Source organism: Solenopsis invicta, chromosome 5 (genome assembly GCF_016802725.1).
Source record: "Solenopsis invicta isolate M01_SB chromosome 5, UNIL_Sinv_3.0, whole genome shotgun sequence".
Taxonomy (NCBI): Eukaryota; Metazoa; Arthropoda; class Insecta; order Hymenoptera; family Formicidae; genus Solenopsis; species Solenopsis invicta.
In genome coordinates this window covers 25,973,369-25,993,876 of record NC_052668.1, presented here as the reverse complement: position 1 = coordinate 25,993,876, position 20,508 = coordinate 25,973,369, and the positions used below count along the sequence as shown (strand labels likewise).

Below are 20,508 nucleotides of genomic sequence, written 5' to 3'. Positions count from 1 at the left end.
CGCGAACCCTTGTTGAAGAAAATTCATTTCCTCGACAACGATCGTACGAGCGTGTTACAGCCGGGTCTGCGGAATGCCGACGGGGGGTGGAGGGTTGCAAGGAAAACAAGCTACTGCAACTACCGGCCGCAACATGCAGTATTGTGGGGATACGAATTCAACCATCGTCGGACTACGAATTTCCGCTGAAATGCGAAAGCCAACTTCGAGAGATCGGGAGACAAGACGGACACATCGCGTTGCAAACGTTGCCGATGAATCTTAATTCGGTAAATTTAAAATAAAGTAAAAGGAAAACGAAAAGAAGCTAATTCTGGGCAAGAAATCTCACTAAGTAGACGAATTTGATTATAAAAGTGTAACGCATGTCGGAATTTTCTCTGATTTTGCAAACATGTTAATATGTATTAGCAAGATTAACATTTTTATGCAAAATACAAATTAAATATCTAAATTAGTGGTAAATTTAAATTTAACAACTTTGATAACGATTATTAAATCCACAGTACTCATATTACAGTTTTTAAAAGATTTCTAGATTATTATTCTTTTATGTAAGATTACATAAAATAAGATTGTCATAAAGACAATTATAATTGTTACTGGGAAAAAAATATTTTATTTTTATAAATAAAAACTTTTTAAATCTAGAATAAAATAATCTTGGTGCTATCTCATTAATTTCCTCAGACAGTTTTAAATTTGACAATGGAAATTTGTCGCAAATCTTATAACATTCTTGACTTAATAATATAATGATCCAAAGAAAATTTGAAGGATTTTTTTAAATAAAATATTACAAAAATCTACAAGGGAGTTTACTTCATATAGATAATTAAAAACACAAAATTTTGTGAAGACATTAATTACAATGTACAGTATAGCATGCAAATTTTTTATACGAAAGAGCGCTTGTACACACAATCCCGTATCAGTATTAGTGTCTTGAATTGCCTAGCGATTAATTAGCATACGTTATAACATCGAGTAGCTTTTTATATTAAGTATGTAAGAATATATACATACATTGAAATTTGTACATACGTGTTATTCTTGTCCCAACTCAAACCAATCTTATTTAATTCGAGAAAGAAGAAAAGGAATTGTAGATTTTATCGTAATATTGCGTTATTTTTATACATGCATTAAGCTGCAACTACATTAAGTGCGTCGAGAATATTTTTGCTCTTATTATTAGAAATTCGTTCTAAGCAGGTTGCATACATCATGATCGCGAATTGGGATAATCGGCAGCGCTGTGTAACATCTAGAGATTGAAAACACGACACGCGTATATCCAGGTGTACAATCCTTCCTGCGGATTGATGCCCTCGTAAAGTTTTAATTGCTAATTAAATCAATGTATGTTAGTGAGTTATATTGTATCGGGGATGAACTGCTACGCAAATCTAATTCAGCGGCAATTAGTTACGCGTCGCGTATCGCCGCCTCACCTTTCAAAATAATATATGCTGCCTAAATGATAATAATGATGGAATATTTGTAATACATTTTTTACTTGGTATTAGTCTCTTAATTTATATCTCCTAGCAAGATATAAGAACGCGAAATACAGTAAAACAATATTTTTATACAATGTAAAGGTAGAAATTTTTAGAAGAAGAAGAAATGTTTACAATTGGTTCTATAATGCAAAAAAAAGTAAAAGCATGAGATCTCAATTATTGTGATCCAACGTCATGTTTTTTACGTTTTCAGAACATATTTCCGAAAGATACTTTTTTAGAAGGTTGTTGAAATCTTCAGGTTGATACAATTGAATGAAGATTACTAGATAAGTGACGATCACCCCAACGAACTGAAAAAGAAATTTACTTCATTTAATTGTTCTGATAACTCGTATTATTAACATTGCAATTGGAAAAGAGCTTCTCTTCTACGGAAATTGTAATGTATTATATAAATTATATACTCACACCACTGAACAAAGTATTGTTTATTTCGAAGAAATCGCAGGCCGTAAATGCTACTGGATTCTGCTGCAGTTGAATCGAAAAATTATTGATCTCTTTTGTGATACACTCTCGGTCCAGATTTGTACGCAAGAGATTTTCTCTGACGACGTAACTCAGATTGTGATTGTTGCTCCGATTAGAACTTTGCTCGTCGTCTAGATCATCCAGTGGAGGCTGCACTTTTAAATTCGATTGATTCCTCGGCTCGTGCTTATCAAGATTCCCAGATTTGTAATTCGATATAATTTCAAATATGATTCTCCCGGTCCTATTGGATTCTTGACGCGCGAGCGTGCAAATCCAACAAATCAGGCAGAATTGCGTGACGTATACAATGCAAAGGAAATTATTTCTCACTATAAAATAGGAGTCTTTTTTCACGACGAAAATGTAAAGCTGGAATAGTGTAGCCACGGCCATGGTGAAGCAATTCAGTGAGCAGAAGAGGAGATGAAGACCGTGAATGTCGTTTACCATGCTGACGAGATTACAAATACCTGCACAACAGAATTTACAATTCGACTATAATATCATCGCAGTCTCTTCATAGATTGTATTGAATTATATTTTGATTCATATATGTATATAAATCTACATTATCGGATTGTATAACAGATAATGTTCGCAAAAACTTACCGATATGCAATCCTTTGATGCGTCCAATCTTGATCGTGATCCGTAGCACATCGGATAACTCATTCAACTGGCCGATCAATTTGTTTATCGTTTGAAATCTGCAATACAACACATAGACGATAATGTCAAAGACAAAGCTGTTGATCAACGACTGGCTTATCAAATAGTAAAGCAGCAAATCTGGCATGAAAATATCTGTTGGATTTGTCAAGTAGCAATATAGAATGTGAATAATTAGCATCAAAGGACAGCAAGCGTAAGCCGCAAGAATCGCTACCGCTTCCGCGGTTTTTATTGGTTGGTCGTTCATGGGTATTTCCCTCCTGATCTTCTGATCGAGCTTCTTCATTCTGTCCATCAACTCTGGCCACTTGTTGTACTGCCTGATTCCGTGATAAACGTAATAATAGGTTGATACGTAACACATCACATTATTTAAAAAATATATGTACTCGAATATGTTGTTTCCAACATCGGGATTATACAAGAAATCTTGTGTGTCGCATATCATGCTGTAGGAACACACAGCCATGTGAATTATACGTGTGATTATCGTTATAGTCTTGGGACACTTTCGTGGATGTGCAATACCGACGCCCAGGAGCCAGGAGGTGTACGTTATTGGAGTAAGATGCGTTCTATTGATGGCGAGTTGTCTTTCACTTGCACATTGATCTCCTCCTCCATTTTCACCTTTTATTATCTTGACTCTTATTATTTTACAAACGAATATAGCCGCTGATTACATATTATAGATATTTGCGGTATACAATATTTTATAGAAAAAATAGTAAATCTTGTCTTGAACGAAACACTCTGAGAAACGCACACGACGTGAATTTTTTCTGATGCTTCACGCGCAATGAAAAACATTAAATTGCGCGTCGTTTAAAAGTGTAACACGATATTAGCAAATTAAAAATGCATTTAACTTATTAAGATAAAATGTATTTTCACACATAATTAACTACTTACAAGTAATTAATGAAGTAATTAATCAAGCTTAACACGTGCAAATGTAAAGAATGCAAAAGATAGTGATCAATGATACCAGTAAATTAAAAAAATTACAAAAGTAAAATTATTTTTTTTTTTTTAAGTGAATAAATATGTTATATTACTATATTATTAAAATATAAAAATTTTTATATTGATATAATTTAAATATTTACATTATTTTACACCGTATAGCTATTAATATATTGATCAACGACTAAGCTAATATGTAGCAAAGCAATAAATCAGCAGAAAATAGCAGGTACATTCGTCTTGGCTTTAATTCCTTTTATTAATTGTGTTTACATTTAAGAAGCCGTTGTCGTGAAATACAATATTTATACATTTTATTTTTTTACAACCGAAAACACATTCATTTAAGAAACTTCAAAAAGTATGTTTATAAATATTTAGAGATCTTTTTCCTTCTTTAAATAAATGAAAAAATAATTAGATGCGAAATACCCATGACAATTACACGACTTTATATGACATCTTAAGTTAATTATATGAATCTTTACCTATATTAATATGGCAATTACATTGCCACGATTTTTTGAACATACGATATTATATGCTTTCAGTCCTTACAGATATTTGGACATGCGCATAAACACACACTTCTGTAACACATACATGACGCACGATATTACACACATATACACACAACACCTAAATTAATTAGAAGTTAGATGAGTACAATAGATTTTTAAATTGCAAGTTTTTTCTAAAGCTTTCAATATGTCGAAAATCTTTTACTTTTTGAAACTATTATCGCATAATACTCTTTTACATTTCCGTATTCAGATTAAATTCTAGAAATTTTTCTTCTAATTTTTGTAGTTAATAGAAAATTTACACAAATAGACGACTAACAGTGAGAGTAACCTATAGTAAAAAGTATTAATTTTAATGTACCGAAAACGATCTCGAACAAATTAAGATAACAATGATTTCGAGAACGAACGGACGCGATAGTATAGACAGACACATAGTAATTCGATTTTACAATAAAGTGTTAATCTTATATAGATTAATCACGAGACGTTAATTCATAGACATTTTCAATTCATTATCAAAATAATTTCGTAGATGTTATTATTTATTAAGCAGCTCTTGCATTTTGACATCTCCTCATGCAGAAAATATTGTGACTTACACAATAGGGTCACAATAGGGTGATACCTCTATGTAAAATTTGGCGGCCCAAATAAAAGCTGAAACATATATATTATAATGTTATTAATAAGCTATTTTGTTATTAAATGTAACTGTAATCTCTAATTATCTTATTAAACTTTATTTGTTGCTTTTTGTATACTATTTTTTTGTTTCAATTCAAGAATCGAAGATTTTGAAAATTATAAAAATTTTAATATTGATAACATTTATTAACAACGTGCAATATAAAGTTACTTTAAAAAGCTTTGTATTATCTCAAAATATTTAGTTATGCCTGGTATTTATATTTACTGATGAACTCCGACTTTTGGTGTAAATTGAATTAGAATTATTAAATAAGTGATGGTAACCTCGAAGAACTGAAAAAAAGTTTACATCATTAATTGTTTTAATAAGTACTATTTTTACTGTAATTTGAAAGCTAATTCTTCGTACATTATAATAAAGTAGTTAAATTATAACAAATAAAATAAAATATATACTCACACGACTGAACAGAGCATTGTTTACTTCAAAGAAATCGCAGGCTGTAAATGCTACTCGATGCTGTTGCAGCTGTATTGAAAAATCATTGACCTCTTTTGTGATACAGTTTCTTTCCAAATTTTTGGAATTTAAGTCAATATTGTATAAGAATGTCCCGGTCTTTTGGAATTCTTTACATGCAAGCGTGCAAATCCAGCACATTAGACCAAATTGTATGACATACAACGTGTATATAGAATATAAATATATGTCAGTCATAATAATGCATTTATAAACCATGGCACATACGTAGAGTTGGTATAATAAAGTCACAACTTTGGCAAAGCAATCCATCGACGAGAGTAGAAGATGAACACCATGAATATCATTTATCATGATGATGTGTCCACAAATACCTAAATAACGATCTATGTCTTATTTGATTACATCAATAACATTGCAATCTCTAGATTGTATTAAGGTAGTTTTGTCGTGCGAGCGACTAGTACAAAGTTTAATCATTTCAGATAAGTAATAATTCAATGAAAACAAGCGTATCACAGATCAATTTTATTATAGAGTTTATTTATGTAATTTATTATTATAAGCATGTAAGGAAAATAATCTAAAGATACAGACAATACGAGATAAAACGTCGCCTATGTCACAAACAGTTCGTGTGAACTGTAAAGTAAGTCAGAAGAAGATGCCACACTCAAGTTTTTCTTCTAAAACAATTTTATCATGTTATGGAATTAAGCGACAAAAAATTAATATAATATTCTTGAGATCTTTATTTATTCATATAAATGAAGTAATTGAAATTGTTTTATTCTAAATTTTTGAAAAAAATAAATTAGTTAAATGTTGCAAAACTGATATTTCTTCTTCCTCACATGTACAGGTAAGATTAATGTGATAAGATGAATTTAAATTAACCATGTAATTATCAAGAAACATGGCTTATAATTATATAACAGTTTCCTGATTTTAAAGTAACAAGAGTTTAGTTATTACATTATTAAAAATTATAAGGGACGTATTTCACAACTTATCATTCTGTATTCTTACAAACCTTCAGTGATTTTTTCCAACAGTTTAGTGCATACTTATACACGATAAATTAGCTAATCTCTAATTTGTGGAAAAATTATAATCAAAGTGGCTTCTTCTCCGAAGTTTATAGCATAAAATTGCGCGATTGTTCTAATGTATGCCTTTCATATATCTTGTACTAGTAAAAATTTTGATCTTCCTAAAGTTTTATAATTAATATTTGTCCGTTTACTCCCATTTTCTTTGTTTTAGATGTTTCGTATTATATTTATATATAGACTTCTAGAACTTTTTCAGCAAATTTGCAAATGCCGTTTTTGTGCTCTAATTGAAAACGTACTGTCGCGTCTAGCATAAGAAAAATATGTTAAAAGTGTTAACTTCCACTTTATCTTATACCGCAATTATCTTTTGAACATGTCTGGTTACCTTCTTAAAAATTGTGCGTATATATAGAGTATTTATTATTATCTTCAAATAGTAAGTTTCAAACAAATCTTAAAGTCATTTTGCGATACAACCACTTTAAACTACATCTACAGCCATACATCTATACTCAAATTGTAATAATATAGAAAAATATAATTTTCAGAAAAACTTACCATTATGCAATTCTCTGATGCGTCTAATCTGGAACGCTATCTGTTGCGCATCCAACTGATCCAATTGACCGATCAATTTATTTATTGTTTGAAATCTACAATATAGCACATAGATGACAACGTCGAAAACAAAACTATTGACCCACGACTGGGCTTTTATGTAGACATTCCACCACTTTATAGAAAAGGGCGATGAATATAAGTGCGTATACAATGTGCATATAATCGGGTACAAAGGAAACCAAGCAAAAACTGCGAGAATTGCTATCGCTTGAAAGTTTTTTGCGGGCTGGTCATCCATTGATATTTCTTTCCTTATCTTCTGATCGAGTTTCTTCATTCTGTCCATCAGCTCCGGCCACTTGTTGTATTGACTGATTCCATAATAAATGTAGTAACACCCTGACACATAACTAATTACGCTGCTTATGCTCCCCGAAAACAGAATTTGAATAGTTAATACATTAAAACTGATTTTTCTGACGATAACTATAAAGTTTACCAAGACATAAAAATACATGGCCAAGTGAACAATACGTATGATTATAGTTATAACCTTGGGACACCTTCGCGGATGTGCAACGCCGACACCCATAAGCCAGGAAATGTACGAAATTGGACGTAAGATGTGCTCTATCGAGGGCGGATTGTCTGGCACATGTATTGTTTCCTCCATTTTTGCTTTATACTTTCTTGCTAATCGATACGTTGCAAACGAGTGTAATAACTAACTGCATTAAAATTTGTAACAGTTCTGAGAGATAACGATATGAAATCGATAGATGGACATCCGCAAGAAATCGTCAAGTAACATTACTCAGATAGATTATATGATTATATATACATATATGTATATGTAAATATTCAACACTATTTCAAATAACGGAAATAACCGCTCGTTCCTCTCATTACAACAAGTTCTAATTCGCCATCTTTGCGTTACTTTTCCATAATGCTTTGTAGTAACTGACGTGTTAGAACAGCTCTCGAATAGATATAAGTCTTATATGCGCAATTATAAATATAATAAATAGTGAATTGACCTGAGAGATGAAGAAACAGATTCAGAGATCCGCCAGGAGGTGGGCTGCGTCGACACTTTTGGGATGTTTCTTTCAAACTATGCTCCGTCTCTTAGCGTGCCAGCACATTTTGCTCCATTTCTCGTTTGCAAACGGTCCGACTTGGTGATCGCTTTTTCGCCATCCGACTCGCCTGCGTCCTAACTGATCTTGGAGGTGAATATTCGCTGGCTTTACTCTGGAACGGTCCTATCTCCTCGAAGCTACACTTTTTTCTGCCACAGTCCTCCAAATTGCAGCCGAATCACGATTATCAGAATCTTAATATTAATGTCTACTTAGAAGACTGGTCGCGATCTCTCTGTCTCCTCTCTTCTCATTTCGTGGCGACCCTCAAGACCATCCCCTCCGAGCTGACCGAATCCCCGGAATCAGTCGCGTGGTAAAATTATCTCTCTTCAACATAACCACCCGATTTAGACTGTTTTCCTTTTCAAATTCTCTTTTCTCTCTCTACCTTTGCTTCTACTTCTTTTTTAACGGTTTATGGATTTCCGACTCAAATTTAGAGTCGCAGTATCACGAATTCCAAAAGGCGTCAAGTTCTGAACCCGTTGATAGCAGATACAGACAAATTAACGATTAGCTTTATCTTTGCTCCAATATCGCCACAAATTCCTTGCGCAGAACGCACTGAAATCTTTCTCTAAGTTACCTCGAAATAAGTAACTCGAAGAATCCCCTCTCTAAATTTTGTTTCTATTACACACGACGCATGCGTCGTACGTGAAGCTACAACCGCGTTTGCCACATTTCATGTTTGGTTTTCACAGTTTGAGAGTGAAGTGAGGGTTACCACATTATTTTTAAGATACAGAGTCACTAATCATAATCTGTTACAAGGTTCCAGTGATTTTGTCAAAGAATATGCGAAAGATGTGATTCAAAAAATCGGTCGCCTAAAACGTACCTGTTATTTTCATGAGTCGATATTTTAATCAGTGATCATCCATATTTGTACTTAATATTTGTAAACAAAAAACATTTTATAGAAATATTGTATTGTATTTCCATTTTAAATATCCATATTTGTACTTAATATTTGTAAACAAAAAACATTTTATAGAAATATTGTATTGTATTTCCATTTTAAATTAATCCTAGATCTCTACAGTTTTTATTTTTACCTTTTCTTTCCATCTATGGATTTATGGAACCCTGTAACTTTAACACGCTATATCTCTGAATAGAAAGCATACTTACTCATAATATATGAAATCAGTACCTTATAGTCTAATAAAGATGATAAATAAGAGTCGAATCAAAAATATTTTTGTCTCAAGTAATTACAATCTTTTAATGAATTATATTATAAAAATTCGCAAAAATGAATACTTTGGATAATTAAACTTTTTAACTCAAACCCTAATCTTTAAATTATATTAGAAAAAAGTTACATTGTAAAAAATTGCATGGGATTTGTACTCATGTGTGGAGGGATAGGGTTTAATGTCTTTTTATTGAATAATCGTTCTTCTCATAAAGCATTTATTTATTAAAAACATAGGATTTTGAAAACGGAACTGAAACATCTTACATGCGAGCAAAACAATGTTGAAGCTCATGAAAAAGACAATTAACTTTTATATTAAAATATTAAAAAGTAGATTTTTTTCCATATTTATTTTTTTCTGTTCGTTCTTTACTGAAAATCACTTATTTGCATAGGCCAGAATAATTTTACTTTTGAAAGAATTTGGAGTTCCGGAACATTTTCGAAGTTTTACATATAAATGTACCATGTATATTTATTATAAAATGTTACAATGTTTTAAGTCAAATAATTCCTATAACCAAATTTGTATGTAATTAATCTTCGGTAATTAAATTATATTAAATACATTTTTAGAAAAGAAGAAATACATAATCCAGACTAGATATACATGCTAATATCATTAATAATAATCAGCGACAATACATAATTAAAAACGTTTTGACTTTATTATTAGGTCATCGTCATTATGTTGTTACATATAGAGTATCATGATAATTGCTGTATCTTATAAATTATCTTAATAATAATTTAACGTTAAAAAATTTAAAATTAAAATTGGACTTTGTAATGCATTAAAATTGGTATTTCATTCAGTTGACTTTCAGTGATATCTTTAAATAGTCGGTATGAAAATATACTGTCGTCTTACTCTGATAGAATATTTTCACAGCAAATTTCTTTTCGCAGTGAGATGACAGCATGTTTTCGCACTGTCTATTTAGAGCAATTATTGAAGCCCAAATAAAAAATCAATTTTAATGCGTTTGGAGGTTTATTTTTAACAAGGTAATGGTCGTAACTATCACTCACTGATTTTGATGAGCTTTAGACATGTTGTAGGTTATTAAAAAGTATTACTCATGTTGTTTTTATCTGTGTTGGACTGTAGTTATAGAATATCATCATCCGCCATGTTTATCTCGTTTACGATTTTACAATCTCATTGTAGACGTTAATGTTTAACAAAGAAACTTGAGACATAGAAATTATTTTAAATAGTTCCAAGTTTTATTTAAAAAATTCTTTAAGCCATGAATATTATTTAAAAAGATTTTCTTTTAATGAAATATATTTTATAACATGTTTGTAAAACCATGTTTTGTGGTATTTATTCGTGCGTAAAATCTAAGAAAGATTATTGAGTTGTTTTTCTATAAATTAAAATGCCTGTCATGACATTAGTTGTTAGTATTTTACGACCCCTCTGCTATTCCACAAATGCATTCTTTTTCCTTCTTCAGTAAATTCTAAATTATATTTTATTACCCGATAAACTTTCACCTATAGGATGATTGATAATTCTATGTTATAAACTGCCGTTGGTTAAAGTTCTATCACGCTAATATTCAATAATTTTTTTACAAATATGTATTCTACAACTCTTTCCTCTCGTCTATATATTTAATTATATACATTAGCAGTAAAGCATTAAAAAATTGTACGGACATTTTGGATGGTTTATAAAATAGAATGAGGATTAATAAATAAATGACGAGGTAATCCCGACAAATTAAAAAAGAAAGTTTACTTTATTTAATTATTTCAAAAACTTTTATTTAAATTGCAATTCGAAAAGAACTAATTGTACGTTAATTGTATAAAAGTAAATAGATTATATACTCACACCGATGTGTAGCGCCGACGCCTAGAAGCCAGGAAGTGTACGTTATTGGACGTAAGATGTGCTCTATCGAGGGCAAATTATCTTGCACATGCATGGTGTTCTCCATTTTTGCCTTGAGTCTTCTTGCTAATCGCAAGCGAGTATAACTATTAACTGTATCAAAGCTGCTCGCAACGCAGAACTCACTGAAATCTTTTTCTAGATCACCTCGAAAAAATAGCTCGAAAAAACTCCCTCTATACGCATTTTCATTACGTAATATCGATTACAACCTGAGAAGTATATGAGATAACGAATATAGTGATACACTTGCGCTTCTCGCACGTGTCACGGTTTTCACTTGGAAATGAGGATTATCACGTTATTTAATTATTTTGTACCATGTACCTTTTAATGTTTTGTGAACAAATTAAAAAAATTTTTTATATTTTTCTGCTGAAGATACTATCTCCTCACGCGGTTTCTATTTAAAAACATGTTACGCAATAATGGGAAATAAATTTGATGAGAATAAAAAGAATATACTACACGAAATAAATTTTTAATAATTAATATTTCAAACTATTATTAAAAGTATTTAAATTAAATTTATCCTGAAATCATCAAATAAATTCTTATCGACTTCTATACATAGAAATTTCCCAAAATCTCAAACATTTCGCTGTTTTCTTATCTCTTACTAAAAAAAGTTTGCAGTGGGAGATATCTTAATATTCTGAAGCGGTCAAGGTCATTAATTTTTCTATGAATAGCATAGCGTCGATTTTTTTATCGGACATCAGTGATCCATAATAGTACTTAATATTTGTCCTTGTGAACAGTGAACATTTTGTAAAAATATTGCAAATGAATTTTATTTTTATTTGAAATTAATGTTTGAATTTTGTTTTTATTTGAAAATTGTTTTTCCCAAAACTATTTATTTTTGGAAACCAAAAGACTGGATTTTGAGAGTAAAACTGAGACGCATTACATACGAGCGAAACAACGTTGAGATTCTTGGAAAGGACATTATTTTTGCATCAGGATATAAAAAGATTATTTGATGTTACTTATTTTTTGTGATGCCCAATTTTTTCTGTTTGTCCTTTAATGAAAATCACTCATATTTATACAGATAATAATTTTAGTTTTTGGAAAATTTGAAATGACAAGAAGGTTTTCATATGCTATCTTAAGTTAATTTTATTAATTACTCTTTCCATATTAATATGTAGCAATTATCATCGCAACGATACTTAAAGCCGAGCGTGCAACATTATTTATAGATATTTGGACACACGCACCCACATACTTCCATAATACATACAAGTGTCACGCATGATACGCATCACATGTACACACGTCATCTAAATCTTTTAAGCGGATACATATCAATAGTCCTTTAAATTCACATTTCTCCTCTGTAGTTTTTAATCTATCATCAAATATTTTTTAATATCTTTTCGAATCTTTTATCGGATAACGTTATGCTCTTTCAGCACTACAACTTACATTTATCATTTTTTGTATTCTATTTCTTTTGTTTCAATTTAAGCATCAAAGATACTTATAAAAATTTTAATATATAGTACAATCGCCACTTTATAGACTTTCTAAGATTTGTTTCTTTTATTTGTTTTTATTATTAATTTTCTATGTTTAAAAACAATCATCGTCAATACACAACACTAAGTTCTAGTAAAAAGGTCTTTGTGTCAGTGAATCTTAAAATATATATGTTCGGTAAAACATTCATTCAAGTATTTCAAGGTCTCTGACTGCTTCATAAGATTCAATGAAGACTAGTAAATAAGTGACAATAACCCCGATGAACTGAAAAATAAGTATACATCATTTAATTGCTTTGTTAGTACTATTTACACTTCAGTTTGAACTAATTCTCCGTAAATTATAATGAAGTAAATCAATTAAGTATGTACTCACACAACGGAACAGAGCATTGTTTATTTCGAAGAAATTGCAGGCTGTAAATGCTACTCGATGCTGTTGCAGCTGAATTGAAAAATCATTGACCTCGTTTCTAATACAGTTTTTGTCCAAGTATTTGGTATTCAGTACAAATTCATATATTAATGGTCCGGTTTTTTGGAATTCTTCACTTGCGAGCGTGCAAATCCAACATGTTAGACCAAATTGCGTGACATACTGAATGCAATAAATATTTGATATTATTGGGATGTAGTCGTATCTTTTCACGATAACCTTGTAGTTGGCGAACATCCTAACCATGACTGTGGTAAAGCAGTTCGTCGAGTAGAAAAAAAGATAAACGTTGTGAATATCGTTTATCTTGGTGAAGAGATCACAAATACCTAAATAATGATTCAACTGTATTTTATTTGATTATAATATCAGTATCACTAAAATCTCTAGGTTGAACTGAACTACTTCTATAATCATGTATTTATTCATACCGCAATATTATAAAAGATATCATTTTCGGAGAAACTTACCATTATGTAATTCTCTGATGCGTCTAATCTTGAACGCGATCCATGGTTCATAATCGGATAACTTATCCAATTGGCTTATCGATTTATTTATCGTTTGTATTCTGCAATACAACACATAGACGATAACGTCAAAAACGGAGCTGTTGAACAACCACTGGGCTGTCATATAGCACGTCAAAAAAGTTTCTGCATTTAACAGGTTATAATACAGGTATAGTATCGGGTTCACAAGAGAACCAGCCAAAATTGCAACAATCGCTATCATGTGTACGTTTTTTATTGGTTGGTCATGCATAGATGTTTCCCCCCTGATCTTCTGATCGAGCTCCTTTATTCTGTCCATTAGTTCTAGCCATTTGTCGTACTGACTGATTCCAAAATAAACGTAGTAAGACGCTGACACATAATAAATCAGGAGATCCATAAGGTACATCAAGTGAAATATATTGTTGAATGCATCTAAAACGAAGCTTACTCCCAAATCGGCTGCATAGTTTTCTAACATTTTTATCATGTATACCAAATTAATAAAACACACGGCCAAGTGAATGATACGTATAATTATCGTTACAATTTTAGGACCCTTTCGTGGATGTGCAACGCCGAAACCCATGAGCCAGGAGATGTATGATATTGGACGTAAGATGTGCTCTATTGAGGGCGAATTGTCTTCAACTTGCATATGTATCGTTTCCTCCATTTTCACTTTGTACTTTTTTGCTAATCGACGAGTTGCAAACAAGTATAATAAGTAATTGCATTAAAACTTCTAACAATTCTTAGAGATAACTATATAAAATCGACAAATGGACATCCGCAAAAAACCACCAAGTATAATAATTTTACTCAGATAGATTATATGATCATATACATATGTAAATGTAAATATTCGACACTATTACAAATAATGGAAATAACCGCAAGTTTCTCTCATTACAAGCTCTAATTCACGATCTTCGAGTCACTTTTCGATAATGCTTTGTGTCAACCGACGTGTCAGAACATCTTTCGAATAGATATAAGTTTTATATGCGCAACTGTAAATACAATAAATAGTGAATTGACCTAAAAGATGAAGAAAGAGGTTCAGAGATCCTCCAAGAGATGGGTTGCGTTCACACTTTTGAGATGTTTTCTTCAAGCCATGTTCCGTCTCTTAGCGTGCTAGTACATTGTGCTCTATTTCTCGTTTAGCAAACGAATCGACCTGAAGATAGTTCCTTCGCCACCTGACTCGCTTGCTAACTGACCTTGGAGGTGGATGTTCGCTCGCTTTGCTCTGGAACGATTCTCGAAGCTACGCTTCTTTCTGCCACTCTCCTCCAAATTGCAGCCGAATCACGATATCAGACTCTTAATATTAATGTCTACTTAGAATACTGGTCGCGATCTCACTGTCTCCTCTCTTCTCATTTTGTTGCACCGACCCGCAAAATCATCCCATCTGGGTTGACCGAATCACCGGAATCAGTCGCGTGGTAAAATTATTTCTCGACAGCATAACTACCCGATTTAGACTGTTTTTCTTTTCGAATTCTTCTTTTTCTCTCTAACTTTGCTTCTTTTTCTTCTTTAACGGTTTATGGATTCCTGACTCAAGTATAGAATTGCAGTATCACGAATTCCAAAAAGCGTCAAGTTCTGAACTCGTTGATATCAGGTCCAGACACGTTAACGATTAGCTCTATCTTTGCTCCAATATCCCCACAAGTTCCTAGCGCAAGACTTACTGAAATCTTTCGCTAAGTTACCTCGAAATACGTAAATCGAAAACCCCTCTCTAAATTTTCTTTTCATCAAACACAACGCATGCGTCGTACGTGAACATGCAACCGCGTTTGACACATTTCATGGTTTTCACAATTTGAAAGTGAAGTGGGAGTGTTATCACTTTATTTATAAGATACAGAACCTATAACGATATTCTATTACGAAGTTATAGTGATTTTGTAAAAAATATGCAAAAGATATGATTCAGAAAATCATTTGCCTAAAACATACCTGTTATTTTCATAAGCCAATTTTTGAATCAGTGACCCTTATTTATACTTAATATTTCTAAGCAGTAACCATTTTGTAAAAATATTGTATTTTTTTCCTATTCCAAATTAACCCTAGCTCCCCAAATTTATTTTTTGTTACATCTCCTCTCCAGTTATGGGTTTGATGAAGCCTGTAATTTTGACACGCAATATCTCTGAATAGAAACCATACTTTTTATTTTATAATATAATAAATCGATACCTCAGTCTGATATAAATAATAAATAAGACACAAATCAAAAATATTTTTGTCTTTATTAATTATAATTTTTTAAATAATTGTATTGCAAAAATTTGCAAAAGTAAGTACTTTGGACTTATTTTTGGAATTTTACTTTTATTTCACCCTTATTTCAATCTCTAAAGTATATTATAAAAGTTACAGTGTAAAAAATCGCATAGGGTATATACCCATGTGTGGAGAAATAGGAAATGTTTTTATTTAATAATCGACTTCTCATAAAGCATTTACTTAAAAACACTGGATTTTGAAAACAGAACTGAAACGTCTTACATGCAAATAAAACAATGTAGAGGCGCATGGAAAAGAAAATTAACTTATACATCAAAATAATAAAAAGTGCAATTTTTTTCGATATTTATTTTGTCTTGTTTGTTCCTTACTGAAAATCACTTACTGCATGGGCCTGAAAAATTTTACTTTTTAAAGAATTTGGAATTCCGGAATATTCGGAATATTCTCGTAGCTTCATACATACATAAATTTTCTATACTCGTATACATTTATTATAAAAGGTCACAAATTTTTTTATCAAATAATTCTTTTACCAGTGATTAACTTCGATAATAAAATTTTATTACATTTGTCAAAAAAAAAGGAATACATAAGTCAGATCGGGTATACATGCTAATATTATTAATAATAATCAACGACAATACATAAGTACAGACGTTTTGACTTTATTGTTAGGTCATCCTTATTATGTTGTTACATACAGAGTATTATGGTAATTGCCGTTTTTTATAAATTATCTTAATGATAATTTAACTGTTAAAAATTTATAATTGAAATTGAACTTAATGCAAAACTAAAATTGGTATTCTATTTAGTCGACTTCTAATGATGTCTCTAAATAGTCGGTATGAAAATAGACTGTCGTCTTACTTTGAAGGTATATTTTCACAGCAAATTCTTTTTGCAGTGAGATGACAGTATGTTCCCGCACTGACTATTTAGGTCTACTATTGAAGCCCAAATAAAAAATCACTTTTAATGCGTTCGGAGATTTGTTTTTAACCAAGTAACGGTTGTAACTGTCCCTTACCAATTTTGATGAACTTTGTACATGTTGTAGGAGATTAAAAGAATTACTCATATTTTTTTTATCTGTGTTAGATTGTAGTTATACAATATGATCATCCGCAATGTTTATCTCCTTTACGACTTTACAATCTCATTGTAGACGTTAATGTTTTATGGAAGCAAAGAAGTTACGTCAGGTTTTTTTAATTGAATAACTATTGGTATATAATTATGCTGGCTATTTTGGATTCCCAACGCGCAAGTATACAAATCCGGGACGTTACACTGAATTGCATGACATAGAATCCATGTAATATATCCTATTACCGTGATAAAGTAAATAAAGTAGTCTTCTTACAACAGAGCTATGACGTTTTCCGACTTGGGATTTCTACTCAACAATATTTGCAGTTGTATACACGTTTAATGACCTAAAATTATGACTCAAAAATCAAGTTAAAGTATCGTATAAACGTAAATTGTATAAACGTTTCAAAAACAATGACATAAATATTGCAACATGACTAATTTATAAAGAATCGTAAAGACTTATAATGAATGCTGCAAGACAGCTAGCACATAATGAAGTCGTTTAGACGTTAAAAAAATTAAAAATGAATATTATATAACAATTAATTTGTACATAGTCGTACAGACGTTATAAAAACTTCAAATGAATACATATATGTAGACTAATGTTTACATAGTTATATAGATGTTATAAATATATTAAAAACTATAAATAGTTGCATAATCGACATTAACTTTGTAGTCGTACAATTTTCCAGTATGAATCATGTACAAACGTTTAATGGAGTTATAAACGCTATCTTATAATTTGTTTTTCTTCGGATTATACACGTGCATCGGACAATTGGTAGGTGTATCATACGATAGAATTAATGGTATTAAATAATTAATGATAACCCCGACGAACTGAAAAATAAGTTTACATCATTTAATTGCTTTGTTAGTACTATTTACACTGCAGTTTGAAAACTAATTTTTTGTAAATTATAATGAAGTAATTAACTTAAGTATGTACTTACCCAACTGAACAGAGCATTGTTTATTTCGAAGAAATTACTGGCAGTAAATGCTACTTGATGCTGTTGCAGCTGAATTGAAAAATCATTGACTTCATTTCTAACACAGTCTTCGTTCAAGTATTTGGAATTCAGAACAAATCCATATATTAATGTTCCGGTCTTTTGGAATTCTTCACTTGCGAGCGTGCAAATCCGACACATTAAACCAAATAGCGTGACATACAGAATCCAATTAATTTCTTCTCTAATTATTATGTAGTAGTTATTTTCCACGAGACCTACGTAGCTGAAGAGCATTGCATTTGCAGCTGTGATACACTTCGTCGAGCAGAGAAAGAGATAAACGCCGTAAATATCGTTTACCTTGGTGACGAGATCACAAATACCTAAATAATGATTCGATTATATTTCATTTGACTATAATATCAATAACATTGAAATCTCTTATACTGAACTACATCTATAGCCATGTATTCGTTTATACCGCAGTAGTATAGAAGATATAATTTTTGGAGTAACTTACTACTATGCAATCCTCTGATGCGTCTAATCTTGAACGCGATCCATGGTGCATAATCGGATAAATTATCCAATTGACCTATAGATTTATTTATCGATTGTATTCTGCAATACAACACATAGACGATAATGTTAAAAACAAAGCTGTTGAACAACTCCTGGGCTATCAGATAGTAAGTCACAAAAAATTTTGAATATATCCGGTCATAATACAGGACGTCCATTGTCGGGATCAAAAAAGAGCAAGCCAAAGTTGCAACAATCGCTATCATTTGAACGTTTTTTATGGGTTTGTCATCCATAGATATTTCCATCCTGATCTTCTGATCGAGTTTCTCCAGTCTGTACATCAGCTCCAACCACTTGTCGCACTGACTAATCCCATAATAAATGTAATAATATCTCAACGCATAAGTAATTACACAGTGCATGCAGTCCAAGAACTTTATTATATTGTGGTAATTTTTAAAATTGTAGATTGCCATTATGCCATCGCTGCCGTAATTTATCGTATACATCATGCTTCTGATACACACGGTCAAGTGAAAGACACGTATGATTATTGTTACAAACTTGGGAAATTTTCGCGGATGTGCAGCGCCGAAACTCATGAGCCAGGAGATGTACGATATCGGACGTAAGATGTGTTGTATTGAGTGCGAATTGTTTTGAACTTGCATATGTATTGTTTCCTCCATTTTCGTTTTGTATCTTCTTGCTAATCGTAAGCGAGTATGACTATTAACTGTATTAAAGCTGCTCGCAACGCAGAACTCACTGAGATCACCTCGAAAAAATAGCTCGAAAAAACTCCCTCTATACGCATTTTCATTACGTAATATCGATTACAACCTGAGAAGTATGTGAGATAACGAATATAGTGATACACTTGCGCTTCTCGCACGTGTCACGGTTTTCACTTGGGAGTGGCGAGTATTACGTTAATTATTCTGTATCATGTACCTTTTAATATTTTGTGCACAAATTGAAAACAACTTTTTTATATTTTTTTGCTAAAAATACTATTTTTTCACACTGTTTCTGTTTAATAACATGTATGTTATGCATTAATAAGAAATAAATTCGATGAGCATAAAAAGAATATACTACACGATATAATTCTTTAATGATTAATATTTCAAAATATTATTAAAAGTATTTAAATTAATTTTATCCTGAAATCATCGAATGAATTTTTATCGACTTCTATACATAGAAATTTCTCAAAATCTCAAAGGATTCGCCGTCTCCTTATCACTTACAAGAAAAAATTTGCAGCGGGAGATATCTTTGTATTCTGAAGCGGTCAAGGCCGTTAATTTTTCTATGAATAGCATAGCGTCGATTTTTTTATAGCACATCAGTGATCCATAATATAATCTTTGTGAACAGTGAATATTTTGTAAAAATATTGTAAATGAATTTTATTTTTATTCTAAATTAATATCTGAATATTTGTTTTTATTTAAAAATTGTTTTCCCCAAAATTATTTATTTTGGGGAACTAAAAGACTGGATTTTGATAGAAAAACTGAGACGCATTACATGCGAGCGAAACAACGTTGAAAGTCTTTTAAAGGACATTATTTTTGCATCAGGATATAAAAAGATTATTTGTTTTTACTTATTTTTTGTGATGCTCGATTTTTTCTGTTTGTCCTTTAATGAAAATCACTCATTTTTATATAGTTAAATAATTTCAGTTTTCGGAAAATTTGAAATGACAAGAAAATTTTCATATGCTATCTTAAGTTAATTTTATTAATTATTCTTTTCATATTAATATGTAGCAATTATCATAGCAACGATTCTTAAAGTCGAGCGTGCAACATTGTTTATAGATATTTGGACACACGCACGCACATACTTCTAAAATACGTACATACTCGTATGTCACGTATGACACGCATCACATGTACACACGACATCTAAATCGTTTAAGCGGATACATAATTCTTTAAACTCACATTTCTTTTTTAATTTATTATTAAATATTTTTTAATATCTTTTTGAATCTTTTATCCGACAACGTTATGATCTTTCAGCACTCCACTTGCATTCATC

General features: G+C 31.3%; 3 protein-coding genes across 4 annotated transcripts in view; 1 reads left to right on the top strand and 2 right to left on the bottom strand.

Annotated features, from left to right (window-relative positions):
• The window catches only part of LOC105195292, a 264,833-nt gene that overhangs the window by 71,072 nt on the left and 173,253 nt on the right, over positions 1–20,508 (top strand). The window lies entirely within an intron of this gene.
• LOC113003081 lies at positions 1,340–3,564 on the bottom strand. The gene is made up of 3 exons (XM_026131008.2): positions 2,613–3,564; positions 1,938–2,473; positions 1,340–1,819 (listed from the first exon to the last, which is right to left on the bottom strand). Exons 1-3 carry the CDS (start codon positions 3,142–3,144, stop codon positions 1,679–1,681), a joined length of 1,209 nt encoding a protein of 402 aa, XP_025986793.1. The 5' UTR covers positions 3,145–3,564; the 3' UTR covers positions 1,340–1,678.
• On the bottom strand, positions 2,623–8,641 carry LOC113003082 (gustatory receptor 23a). Its single transcript, XM_026131009.2, has 5 exons — positions 6,914–8,641; positions 5,277–5,671; positions 5,082–5,149; positions 4,768–4,825; positions 2,623–2,710 (listed from the first exon to the last, which is right to left on the bottom strand). Exons 1-4 carry the CDS (start codon positions 7,587–7,589, stop codon positions 4,777–4,779), a joined length of 1,188 nt encoding a protein of 395 aa, XP_025986794.1. The 5' UTR covers positions 7,590–8,641; the 3' UTR covers positions 2,623–2,710; positions 4,768–4,776.